At 43.5% G+C, this 12,569-nt stretch overlaps 2 protein-coding genes across 2 annotated transcripts; one reads left to right on the plus strand and one right to left on the minus strand.

Annotated features, from left to right (window-relative positions):
* Positions 1–508: 508 nt before the first annotated feature.
* LOC129617942 (tubulin beta chain-like) lies at positions 509–11,767 on the plus strand. Its single transcript, XM_055532930.1, has 5 exons — positions 509–538; positions 10,276–10,371; positions 10,434–11,004; positions 11,052–11,433; positions 11,479–11,767. The coding sequence occupies exons 2-5, from the start codon at positions 10,276–10,278 to the stop codon at positions 11,765–11,767; spliced, it is 1,338 nt and encodes a 445-aa protein (XP_055388905.1). The 5' UTR covers positions 509–538.
* On the minus strand, positions 4,887–5,907 carry LOC129617943 (serine/arginine repetitive matrix protein 4-like). The gene is made up of 2 exons (XM_055532931.1): positions 5,820–5,907; positions 4,887–5,719 (listed from the first exon to the last, which is right to left on the minus strand). The coding sequence occupies exons 1-2, from the start codon at positions 5,905–5,907 to the stop codon at positions 4,887–4,889; spliced, it is 921 nt and encodes a 306-aa protein (XP_055388906.1).
* Positions 11,768–12,569: the final 802 nt, after the last annotated feature.

Genomic DNA, 12,569 nt, shown 5'->3' on the forward strand with positions numbered 1-12,569 from the left:
GTAAGTTGAGCCTGGTCTGATATGATCACTCATGTTTTATCCAGAAACAAGCCCGCGCGAGTGTCCCAACTGAGGGAAGCTCACCGGAGACGCAAGTTGGTTCTCGACGTCAAATTGAAGCAACATCTGCTCGGGTACGCAATTAATCACCATATCTTGCAATAAGATCAATCCATTCTTTTTCAATGATTTTCCTCATTTTTGGAATTAGGGAGACGCAGAATCCCTTCGTGCCTTCTTTCAAACTTTACTAACAAAAAGCTCCACAAGGAACATCACGCAGTCCGCGTCCAGACGCGTCGGAGAAAACTTCGAAGGATGAGGTGAGTTCGGATGAAATCAAATTGGAGTCGTCTTTTTGTTTCAGCCTGATCCAACGAAGCGACACCGAACTCCTTCAGTTGAGAAACGCAAATCAGTGGGGGCACCATCGTCGAAATCGCCTAAAGTTCGCGAACCATCTCCTGCTAAAACTGGATCACCTTCGAAAACAGAGCATGCGAAAGAAGGCAGTAGCAAAGAGAAAAAGTCTTCCAAACCCCACACAAGCGCAACTCGGTCAAAACGTTCCAATGAGTCCCCAGTGTCGAGCACTAAATCTCCCTGAACGTCTACTTGTGATTTTTAGCTTTCCATTATTGTGCGAAAGCCAGAAAAAAAATTAACTTTGCTAGTTTTTCACGCAAGCAAGTGAAATGGTTTGTTGCTGGATCCGCACCATCTTGTGTAACGATGCTGCAAGTGTCTTCGGATATCATGAACCAAGGAAAATAAATATTGCTCGATGGAAAAAATCACTGCGAAAATGGTGATTCAGAAAATGTGTTTTTCCTGTTTCTTGGATCGATTAATGACGTGAAGTGGATGACGAGTCATTCGTGGAAGATCTTTAGGATTTTCAACTAAATTCATCTTGATTTGATCTGTTTGAAGAAAAGAAATTAGTGATCTAAAAAATCAAAATTACTGATTCATGATAAAAATTTCTCACCTCCCACACAACCAGCCATTACGTTTCACACGCAATGCACGACAAGCCTGAATAAAAGTTTCAGAAGAAGGTCTTTACTCTCTCGGTAAGTTTAGTTTGAAAAGGCTTGTTGTTTCCAACTCACCTCTCCATATCGATCAAACGCCACGAAAGCCATTCCTGAAAATCGTCCATCGGGATCTGAAACTCAATCTTTTCACAAAATATCTCAGAGGGTTTGATTCCCTACAGTCAATCCATTGAACAGGCCGAGCAACAGAAGCAAGTTCAAAGCCATGGAACCATCTGGCTATTCGATGTTCGGTGGCATTGTACGGCAATCCCTACAGAGAGCGTCAAGGTGCGACGTTTTATTTCAGAGCCCCACTTTCAATCGAATTTTTGCGGGAGTCACAAATCGATTCTTTAGTCCTTCATCCTTCTTTTCTGTTTTTTGCTCTATTGGTTTTTTCTCCACTGTCGCTGTTTCCGGAGAAACATTGGAATACGCAATCAGGCTGCCCGACTGAATCCTTGGGATAATACTTCCATCAAGGGCTACGACGAACTTGTAAACTGTCAATCATTGGGACTGGATCTAATGTGTATCTCGTTATCGATGGAATGTGAGCAAGTGGTTGATCGGGAGATTCGGATTTCTCTATTTCTTTTTTCTTTTTTTGCTCTTCTTGCCACGCCTCACTTGGAGTATCGAGCTTCAGTGCGAGCGAGGCAACCCATTTATCGGGACGAGGCATTTTCCACCTGCTTTTCGGCTTGGGAGGCTCCGTGTAGTTCCTTGCCTCACGGCGGGTTCGCGGCCCAACATCTTTTGGTGGCTCTTTTGTGAGGAGTTTGTGGCCTGTTACAACCACCGATTTAACCTCATTTGTTGCCTGGACGATGGAATCCCGTAGTTTTTTAAGAGGAGAGGGAGGGGAGGACGGAACGACAGCTACAGTCTTCCGTTTTTTTTTCACCACAGTGAGGGCGTTCGAAAAATGGCGACAATTCGACGAAACGTAAGCAGAGAACTGAAACGATGTGAAGGGGGGAAACCCTTCTCATCAAGGCATCAGATCAGGTAGCTGGTTTGTACCTGCTCGTGTTAAAAGAGTAAAGCAAACAGGAAACACTGCTGGGCCTGAAATATGGTTTTGATTGAGAAACCTCCTGGTTTAGGATTTCCAACAGCGAAAGCGATTGTTGGTCTCGATTTTCAGCCTCATCCCATCGATGAACAGAGTGCTGGATGGTGTGGAGTGGAACGCCTTGCTGGGGCTGCTGGATGTCTTATCAAGATATGGAGCTTCAGTTTGTTGCCATTCAGTACAAGTTTAACGAGTCGCGTTGTTGCAGGATCTCTTTCAGTCACTCAGCAATTCAATACAACGGATTCTGAACAGTCTCAATTCTCAGAAACTGCAAAGAAAAGGAAGCTAGAAAATGAAAATTGTTTTCACGCCCTCAGCGATGAATCTATCGGCTGATCAAGCGCATTCCCCAAGCGTAGATGCATCATCTGCTCCAACTACCGAATTCCCATCTTCATCCAACTGCCATTGCCGGTCTCGGTGTGTTGCCGTTCTCAGCGATCACTCCCCTTCCCATCTTGTTGCGCTTCGCTGGAGCCCTTCAGGTCTGCTAGAAGTTTTGAGTAATCAACTTCTGAGTTTTTTCTATTTAGGAAATCTTTTAGCTTCATGTGACCTCGCGCCAAATTTTTATTTGGCAGTTTGTTCGATTTTCTTATCCACTTGATTCTAATGGAAGCACCCAACAAAATGCGGCAATTAACACCGCTGCACTCGACGAAGTTTGGAAACCTCAGCAAAAAATGATCGAAGCTCACTCAGATTTGTTCGATATGTGCTGGTTTGGAGCGGATCAGCTGATTACTGGTGGTGTCGATGGAATTAAAATATGGAGTATAGAAGACAAGCGTAAGCATTGCTGTTAAACATGATAATTTTGTTTGTCTTAGGGGTGTCGCAAGTAATTCGTTATAGTGGGGGGTTCGTTAAAGGCGTTTGTTCCTATTTGCGTCGATTCATTGCCGCGCAAAGCAACGATAAGCGTGTTGTTGTTTGGTCTCGTTCTTCCAAACAACCTAGTGGTCCTTCTAATGTTGAAAAATCTCTCACTCCGGACGCTCATTCAAAACCATCAATTCAACCTGATGGTTATCGAGTTGTTTTTGATGAAACTGATTTATTTCTAAAAGGTCCTTCCGATCTTCCCTACAATCGACGTGGAAGGTAAAATCTACCCAATAATTACAACTGCCTTTTTCATCGCTCTTCTCATTCATTTTTTAGCTTTGATCCTGCAAGTCGAGTCTTAGCATTTCCGAACGGCCAAAAAGGTTCTCAATACTTCGGTGTTGCGTTTCCTTTGGACAAGCGGTCAGACTCCACGCTTCCCTCGGAGCCTTTTCGTTTTCGCGGTCATTTACAGCGAGTCAATGCAGTGGTGAGAGTTGCTCTCTTCTTCCTGATCTCGATCTGTTTCGAAGTCTTTTTCAAAGGGCGTTTGGACCAAAACTGATCTCTCTGCAGAAGAGAAAGATGTCTCTGGAATGGGACGGACGAAATTGAGTGAATCCGATCATTCTCCCCGAAATGGTTATCAATCTCTCAATCAAGATGAGATTAAATTTACTTTATATCTTCAAGGTAATTTACTTTGATGCAGATCAGCTTTTAATAACATTCCTTCTAATCTGTAATACGCAATTCTGTCTTTCAGCATCAACAGATGGAGCTGTTTCAGTGTGGAAGTACTTCTATGCCAATCAATCTCCTTCTTCGTTCAAAGACGTAGAACCTCCAATTAATTCGCAACAACTGTCTTCTCAACCAACTGCTAAATGTTTCCTCGTTTTAAGACCTCGTTTGTTTGACGAACAAGCATCAGTGACAGATATCGCATGGTAATCACACAAATCAGTTACTATTTCAATATTTGCTTCTCAGGACGTCAGATGGTTTAGTTTCCGCTATTGCTGCAGACGATGGAAGTATCACTCTCATTGCTTTCACAGAAGAAGGTCAACACATCATCGGCCCTCTCCCTCTCCTTGATCTAATTTGTTGCAGAATTGAACGGCAAGACATTTCCAAATACGAAGCAATGGCATCGCATCGCTGAGAAACCGAAACCCCCCTCGTCATCCTGATGCGCCCGTTGTGCGTCCAACTCTTCAGCCTGTTGAGCCACCGAGCCAAGTCCTTCAGACAGACACTCGGCAAGCTGGAGGAGACGCAGTGATCCCGAACCCAATTCCAACCCAAGGAACTGAAAATCTTCCTACCAAGCGACGCCTTGCTCCTACTTTGATCACGAGTGCCGTTTCATTCATCTCTTCCAATTTCTTCATCATTGGGAAAAAATCAAGAAGGTGCATTGTGAAATTATCGAATTATCGAAATGATCATCGACTTATAGAATAGAAAGTATCCGGAAGCGTTAGAGGACTTTCAAACACAAAAATACGATCTTCTACAATTGATTATTTGCGGATCGTAAAACGTTCTAAGAGCCTCAAGTCGAGAAGCAATCGTGTCAAACTTTTGGATTTCAACAGAAGGCGGAGGAGATAAAGGAATCCTAGGCGCGTCTTGAAGCTTCTTCGTTATTTGAACACTTTGCGCTTTTTCTAATGAAGAGGAGTCCGTCAATAGAAGATCCCTCGAATAACGAACATGCGGTGGTGGAGATGGTGAGCTTGAATGTTTTATTGATTTTGAAAAGTCGATCGATTTTCGTCGTCCAAGTAAAATCATTTTGTCGTCGACTTTCTGATCGCGAAGAGTTGAACTTGATCGATTGTTGTTTGATAGTCGTGATGATTTTGGGACATTGGTACGATTGTTCCTTGGTGAAGGATTGGGATTTCCTTTTCTGACGGCTTCACTCAAATAAAAACGCGCTCAGCCAGAGAGTTTTGACGTTCACGAGATGAATGAAGAGGAGAATCATTGCGAGATCTAAAAGAAGTCTGTGGATCAAATTTGTGATTCCTTCGTTGATCTGATTTTGTTGAACGATAAGAATGAACAGATGAGAGTCTTGCAGAAACAATTGATTGACTTGATTTATGAGAATGATTTGAAATTCTAGAATAAGCACCTTCAGAACTTGAAGAAGATGGAGAATATGGATGATGAATTGATGGTGATGATGATGATGAATAATGAATTGATGGTGATGATGATGATGAATAATGAACTGATGATGGATAATGATGAGGTGATGATGAGTAATGAGGTGATGATGGATAGGATCCTCGTCTTAGAAGTGTGGGACTATCACGTCGTTTCTTTAAAGATGGCGATCGATCATCAAATTGATTATTTTTAATAAAAACATCAGAACGAATTTCTCTTTTGGAATGACGATGATGCTTTAGACCTTCATGCTTCATTTTGGGTGGTTTGGGACTATAGTCTGAAAATGTGGATCTTCGTCTTCGAGCATCCACAGAACTTGTTGCACGAACTGAACACAAGGATTCAGATGGGCGCGAACGATAACCATCTCGGCGCGACATATCACCCTCTCTATCGTCGTATCCAAGTTGATTGAGCGCACGATCAAGCGACACTGAACGACGAAGAGTTCTTTCAAGGAGACGAGTTGCGTTGCTCGGATCAAGTGGGGCCGATAAATCACGCCGTGAAGAAACCCTTCGACTCTCAGAGAGGGAACGGGTTGCCGCGCGTTGTGGTGGGCGTCTCTGAAAATTCTCTAAAAATGGAAAAAAACGATAAAATTCTGACGTACATGATCCGATTCCTTTGAGGTTCTCCTCTCTCGAGCAAGTGAACTTTGCGTCGGTCTTAGATACGAAAATTCACTTTTTGAAGATCTTCTCGGAGAGGAGTAGAGTGACCTTCCTCTTCGTGGAACAACTTTTGAGGGTTGAAGAGCTCCATAAGTCTTGGCGCACGACGAATCAGAATTCAAGAGACGTGACTGAAATAATCAAGAGAATTGGGACACACAAGAATCGAGTGATGATGAATGTGAAATTCATGTTGTCTTACGCGTAGACGAGCGAGTCTCAATTCAAGACTTGCAATCAAGCTGTTATCTTCTACAGCACGATGACTCTGTTGAACAGATTTTGATTCTCTGAATGACGGAAGGTCGAAGCGTCAGAACGAGACGTCGATGGAGGGCGTGGGTCGTAATAAGAGTGCGACAGATTGAAACGCTCTGAACTGCGAGATCGGAATGTTCTCGCGCGAAAGTTGAAGCCATCGGATATTCGCGCTGAGTTTGATGAGAGTGGACGCTCGATTGCCGATCGAGAAGGAGAACTTCGGGTTCCTCTGAGGAGTTTGGAATCTTTTGATTCAAAGGAAAGAGCGAGAGGAAAATGCAGCGGGCCAGTCTAAAAATTCGAAAATATGTAAAGTAAGAAATTTTGTTTGTCATCAAACCTTCTCAAAATTCCACGAAACAATGAAGTACACGCGGGTGGGATAATCAGCGATCGGATTTCCACTCCATGGGGGTTCAGTTGAAGATCCTCCAGGAAGATTTAATTGACCTGCACTAGAAATTGCGATGAATTCATGGGAGGGAAGAGTCGCTCACGTTAGAAGCATCACAGTGATGGAGTGACGCTTTCGTTCAGATGCCGAATTGCACGCATCGCAGAGAAATCGAGCGAAATTACTCAAACGCATTTCCCTTCCGCCTCTCGCGGTCATTTGTTTTATGAATGATTCCCTCCATGATTCTTTCCAAATTCCTGTTCTGAGAAAACAATCAGTGATTTGATGCTATCCGACAGATTCCACTCTCTGGACCTTTCAGGGCAGACACGAATGCAGAGCTTGTGAGAACGACCAACGATCTCATCAACACACGCAGTTTCAATAGCTGGAGAAGATTTTTTCTTCCGTTGTTTGATGGCAACTTCAATTTCGCACGAAACACCCTGAGAGGAAAAAGGGTCTGTGACTCCACACGTGCAACAAACTGCCTCAACGAACGTTGTCTAGTATACAATTGTGAAAGTGTCGGAGAAGCGGTGTTGTCGGAGGAGAGAGCTCTCTTCCTCTAGGCATCTTAACTACATTATTCGTTCTTTTTTTGATTCAGTCCCTCAGAGAAGTAGCAGATCCTTCTGTTAGAACAGTTAAGATCAAGAAATCCCTCATGATTTCAAACACAGAGGGGGCTCCAGTATTGCTTCACTTCTATCCCGCAATTTGCACCGTGGGGTTTGGATTTTGGCGCGAATTGAATTCAGCGAAATTAGTTAAATGGAGGTTACAAACACCAACAGTTCCTATCCATGGATCTCTGGTTCCCCTTCTACCCCCCGCCTTATCAAGTTCAACTACGTCTAACAACTCTGATCAACCACAATCATCATCACTAGGCTGGAGGCTTCATTTAGAGGGCGATGCCTTCGAACCTCATCAACCTTCTTCCTTTTCCGATAGTTCTCCTCACACATTATGCGATTCCTTGTCTGCTTATGGGATTTTTTTTAATGCAAATTCCGCTGAAGATTTTCGTCGATTGCCTCGCCACGTTTTTGTTCATCAGTTATCCGCATCCGTCATCCAAAAAATTTCTGATTCTGTTTCAGCTTTAGAGAATTTCTCATCCACACCGCCTCCAATTCTTCGGTGTATTTCTTCATCAGATAATCTCATCAGTCATTTAACTCCATTTCTTATTCTCTCTTTTGCTGATCTCAAATCGCATCTCTATTATTATAATGTTGCATTACCGACTTTAAGACCAACTGTCGATATCTCTGCCTCAATCGTCCATTCTACTAACGAATTACCATTTCATTTAGATTTTTTCTGATCTCGCTCATATTGGAGAATCTCTTCTAGAGGAATCTTCTCAAGAATGCGGACTTTTCAGCATTTGTGTTTTCATTCGAGCGAAGACTCCCATTCATAGCAATCCATTTGATTGGCTGGATGCTCTTCGTGATGATTCGAAATCGATCGGCAACGGAAAGACTCTTGTCCCACTTTGGAAACTCCTCAAGAGATTTCACTCTCACCGTCAAACATCATCCTCTTCATCTGAATTCTCTCTCGAGTCTGAATTTTCTGAAGCAATTATTTGCGTCATTGATTCGCTTAAATCTGACAGCACGTTCTTCGGATGGCCGCTTCGGGCAATTTTCTTTGCGTTGGGCTGTTTGGGACTTGCTGGAACCAAATTAAAGGTTCTGGCGTTCAGAGATGGCGCTTCTGGTGCTCAACGATTCCGTTCAGAACAAAAATCTTCTAGTGTTGTGTGTCACAGCATCGGTGCAATTGTTCATATGCCAGATCCGAATTGCTTTAATTTGAAGAATGTAGCGCAACTCAAAACTGAAGAGTCATCGTCTCCTGGAAGTGCAACTGAAGGCGGTAGAGATCCGCTTATTTCTGGATGGTTGCGCCACGATGTTCCCAAAAGAGAATTCGCATTCAACTTCAGCGACATTTCTGATCGACTTACGACGCCACATGGATCCAATCGTGTCACAAGCTGATGCAGTTCAGCTGAACATCCGGTTGATCCAATGGAGAATTCTGCCTGCCCTGAATGCATCAAAATTACAGAATTTGCGTTTTTTAATATTCGGAATTGGGACTCTCGGCTGCAATCTCTTACGCACTCTTGTCGCTTGGGGATCAACGCACTTTACTCTTATTGATGTCGGACGTGTCGCATTATCATCACCCGCACGACAATCTCTGTTTCTTCATGAAGACGCAATTTGGAACAATGGAAGAGGACGATTGAAAGTCATTGCAGCTAAACAACGACTTCTTCAAATTCGACCAGATCTCGCAATTATTTCTCTTCCTCTCGATATTCCGATGCCTGGACATTCACGGTATTTATCTTCATCAACTCAACTCATTGGGACACCATCAAATCATCGGGAAAATCAGGATTCCCAATTGGGACTTACTGTTGATCTTCTCGAACGACTCGTTGATTCTCATGATATTATTCTTCTCTTGACTGATTCAAGAGAGTCACGCTGGTTGCCATCAATGCTTGCTTCAACGAGGTCAGATTTCACAGAGACCATCTAGAAGCAGTTGTTTGAATCAATCTGTGCCTTAATGTGCGATTGTTTGTTTTTCAGACCATTTCGCGGAAATTCAAATCTCGTTTCCGTCACATCTCCATCATCACCAAGACTGAGAGAACCCCCTGAGTTTCTTCTCGTCCCAAGTTCTGAATACTCCCCACATCATAATAATGCGTTTACTTCAGTGGATTCATTACAACATTCAATCAACGGTGCAAGTCAGCCAAGCTCTCAAATGGACCCTCTTCAAGAAAACGATCTTGATTTATGGAAATCTTTATTCTCCTCCCCACCAACATACAAGTTTCCCTTATGTATTACAGCAGCTTTGGGATTTGATAGCTTCGTTGTCATGCGGCACGGCCAACGAGCTCTTGCCTCATCCGATGAACGAATCGATATCCCTCTCTCTCCTCGAACGCTCAAAGACAGCGAGCCGCCCCCATTGGCGTGCTATTTTTGCAACGATCTTACTGCTCCAGCAGATTCACTAGCTCGTCGACCTCTTGACCAGCAATGTACTGTCACACGACCTGGTATCAGTGGATTGGCATCAAGCACAGCAGCTGAGCTGATTGCGGCTCTTGCACAACATCCTCTCGCCCCAAATCCTCCTCATAGCGCCCTGGATCATGGACCGACGCATCCGACCCAAAGCTGTTTGGGAGCGGTGCCTCATTGCGTCCGAGGATCTCTGGGAAATTTCCAGCTTATCTGTACAGAAACAGACGCTTTCAGTCACTGCATCAGTTGCAGTTTCCCAATTGCTGAAAAGATTTGTTCGAGCAAAAAATTGGAATTTATTTCAGAAGCGATTGGACGGTCTGAAATGTTGGAAGAATTAACGGGACTATCAGCCATGAAATTGTGCCAACGAGAAGATGAAATATTAACATTTGATTGCATAGATGACCTCTGATGAGATTCCTCCAGTTTTCTGATCATTTTTCTAGTTAAATTTCTTTTATTCTTCAATTTTCGGTCGTTGTGTGTTTGTACTGCGTCGCTCTCGTTGGATGCCTACATGCAGAGTGCATGTCCGGGTTCTACGCTGTTGAAACGATAATCACCTCTCTTCCTCCCTTTTGCTTTTTTTTGGGGATCTACGTCCACGCGCAATTTCAAAGGTGAGATTTAATTCTAAAACCATTCCTCACACTAACACCCTCCTCTCTTCAGTTCTTCAAAGTCCCTTTTCATTCATTTCCGTCTTGAAGTCCTTTTCTTGATCATGCGTGAAATCGTTCATGTGCAGGCTGGCCAATGCGGAAATCAGATTGGCTCTAAATTTTGGGAAGTCATCTCAGATGAGCACGGCATTGATTCAGTAAGTTCTCTTTATTTTCCTCTCATTTCTTTATTTTCGTTGTTTTTATTTCTTGTTCTTAGTCGGGTGCATATGTTGGGGAATCTGATCTCCAGCTTGAGCGCGTCGGTGTTTTTTACAATGAAGCTGCTGGTGGTCGTTACGTCCCTCGTGCAATCCTTATGGATTTAGAACCAGGGACGATGGATGCTGTCAGAGCTGGACCCTTCGGTTACCTTTTCCGCCCGGATAACTTCGTGTTCGGGCAGTCTGGCGCTGGCAATAACTGGGCGAAGGGCCATTATACTGAAGGTGCCGAATTGATAGAGGGCGTTCTCGAGGTCGTTCGCAAAGAGGCAGAAGGCTGTGACTGTCTGCAAGGATTCCAGATCACTCAGTCTTTGGGCGGTGGCACTGGTTCTGGAATGGGAACGTTACTGATTTCGAAGGTTCGAGAAGAATTTCCTGATCGAATTATGGAAACGTTTTCGGTGTTCCCTTCCCCAAAAGTTTCTGACACAGTCGTTGAGCCCTACAATGCCACCCTCTCAGTCCATCAACTTGTTGAAAATGCTGATGCTGTGCAAGTGATCGATAATGAAGCGTTGTATGACATTTGTTTCCGTACTTTGAAACTCTCAACACCAAAATACGGTAATGCTTTTATCATCGCGTTGATGTCATCTCTTCTCTTCTCTTAGGCGATTTGAATCATCTTGTCTCTTTCGCAATGTCTGGAGTCACTTGCTGTCTTCGGTTCCCTGGACAGCTCAACTCTGATTTGCGAAAGATGTGTGTTAATTTGATTCCATTCCCACGGCTTCATTTCTTCATGATCGGTTTTGCTCCACTGACGTCCCAATCATCCCAGATCTACCGCTCATTGACTGTTCCTGAACTCACTCAACAGATGTTTGACGCCAAGAACATGATGTGTGCAAGTGACCCTCGTCAAGGTCGGTATTTAACGGCATCCGTGATGTTCCGCGGGAAGATGTCGACGAAAGAGGTCGATGAGCAGATGTTAAACGTCCAAAATAAGAATAAGACCTATTTCGTTGAGTGGATACCAAACAATATCAAGTAAGACTCAGCTCTCTCATTCACGGTTTCATGGGCGCCTTTCAGGTCGGCTGTATGCGATATCCCTCCTAAAGGGTTGAAGATGTCGTCGACGTTTATCGGTAACTCGACTTCAATCCAATTGATGTTCAGAAGAGTCTCGGAGCAATTCACGGCGATGTTCCGTCGTAAAGCTTTCTTGCATTGGTACACAAATGAGGGAATGGACGAAATGGAATTCACTGAAGCGGAATCTAACATGAACGATTTGGTGGCGGAATATCAACAACATCAGGACGCACCTCTTGAAGAAGAAGCTGATTTTATCGAAGAAGATGCAGATCAACATTTTTAGGTCGATGATTGCATTGTATATGGTTTAGCGTAGTTCATTGAAAAAGTGTTCTCTACTGTTCGCGTAAAACATGAAGCCTTGTGAACAGGTATATGCCCGAATAATCTTAAAGTCTCTGAGTCAAATCAGTTATTTAAAATTGATCTTTGAGAACTAGAAGCTCGTTCGATGTTTGAAGATGAACGACAATACCGAATAATTAGTTTGTCATGTGCATTATTTGATGAACCTTTCGCCCGATGCAAGCTGACTATTCAACAACAAGATGGAGCCAGTCACATTTCATCAAAAATAGACACAGGTCAATTCCAACATTTTATCATTTCACTAGATGCACTTGTCCCTTCGTTGCATATTCTGACCCGTTGCAACATACGCCACTCCAGCCGTCGGTTGGAAATCCCAGAAACTCATGAGGGATTAGTGAATATGGTGGCGATTTATTTCCAAACTCGGCGTACGCAAAAAAGTACGAGTTAGAGATGATACTCCACTCGAAGCGGACCCAACGTCGTGTATCCCCTCTAGTGCTGGTTGGCTGGTTGCTGCACGACAGACGAAATCTGTTATAAAAAGCTTCCTGATGAACTTGAACAGGATCTAAACAGGTGCTAAGAACTTCCATCCTCTGATCTTGCTCTACGGTTTATCCATTAAATGGATTCCTTCTTGAACTCAGAATCTTCCTCAATGCTTAATAGCCTCGTTTCCACGAAAAAGATCATCAATGAGAGTATAAAAAAGAGACTCTATCTCACGTATCATGATCTTGTAAAGAGTCTCGAAGAATCCTGCCGAAGAA

This window comes from Condylostylus longicornis, unplaced genomic scaffold (assembly GCF_029603195.1).
Source record: "Condylostylus longicornis isolate FDR11 unplaced genomic scaffold, ASM2960319v2 ptg000689l, whole genome shotgun sequence".
Taxonomy (NCBI): domain Eukaryota; kingdom Metazoa; phylum Arthropoda; class Insecta; order Diptera; family Dolichopodidae; genus Condylostylus; species Condylostylus longicornis.

Coding starts and splice junctions, on each gene's coding strand:
- LOC129617943 (XM_055532931.1), bottom strand. CDS start 5,907: ATGGAGCTCTTCAACCCTCAAAAGTTGTTCCACGAAGAGGAAGGTCAC. Junction 5,720..5,819: donor TCTTCAAAAAGTGAATTTTC/GTATCTAAGACC, acceptor TTCCATTTTTAG/AGAATTTTCAGAGACGCCCA.
- LOC129617942 (XM_055532930.1), top strand. CDS start 10,276: ATGCGTGAAATCGTTCATGTGCAGGCTGGCCAATGCGGAAATCAGATT. Junction 11,005..11,051: donor ACTCTCAACACCAAAATACG/GTAATGCTTTTA, acceptor CTCTTCTCTTAG/GCGATTTGAATCATCTTGTC. Junction 11,434..11,478: donor TGGATACCAAACAATATCAA/GTAAGACTCAGC, acceptor GGCGCCTTTCAG/GTCGGCTGTATGCGATATCC.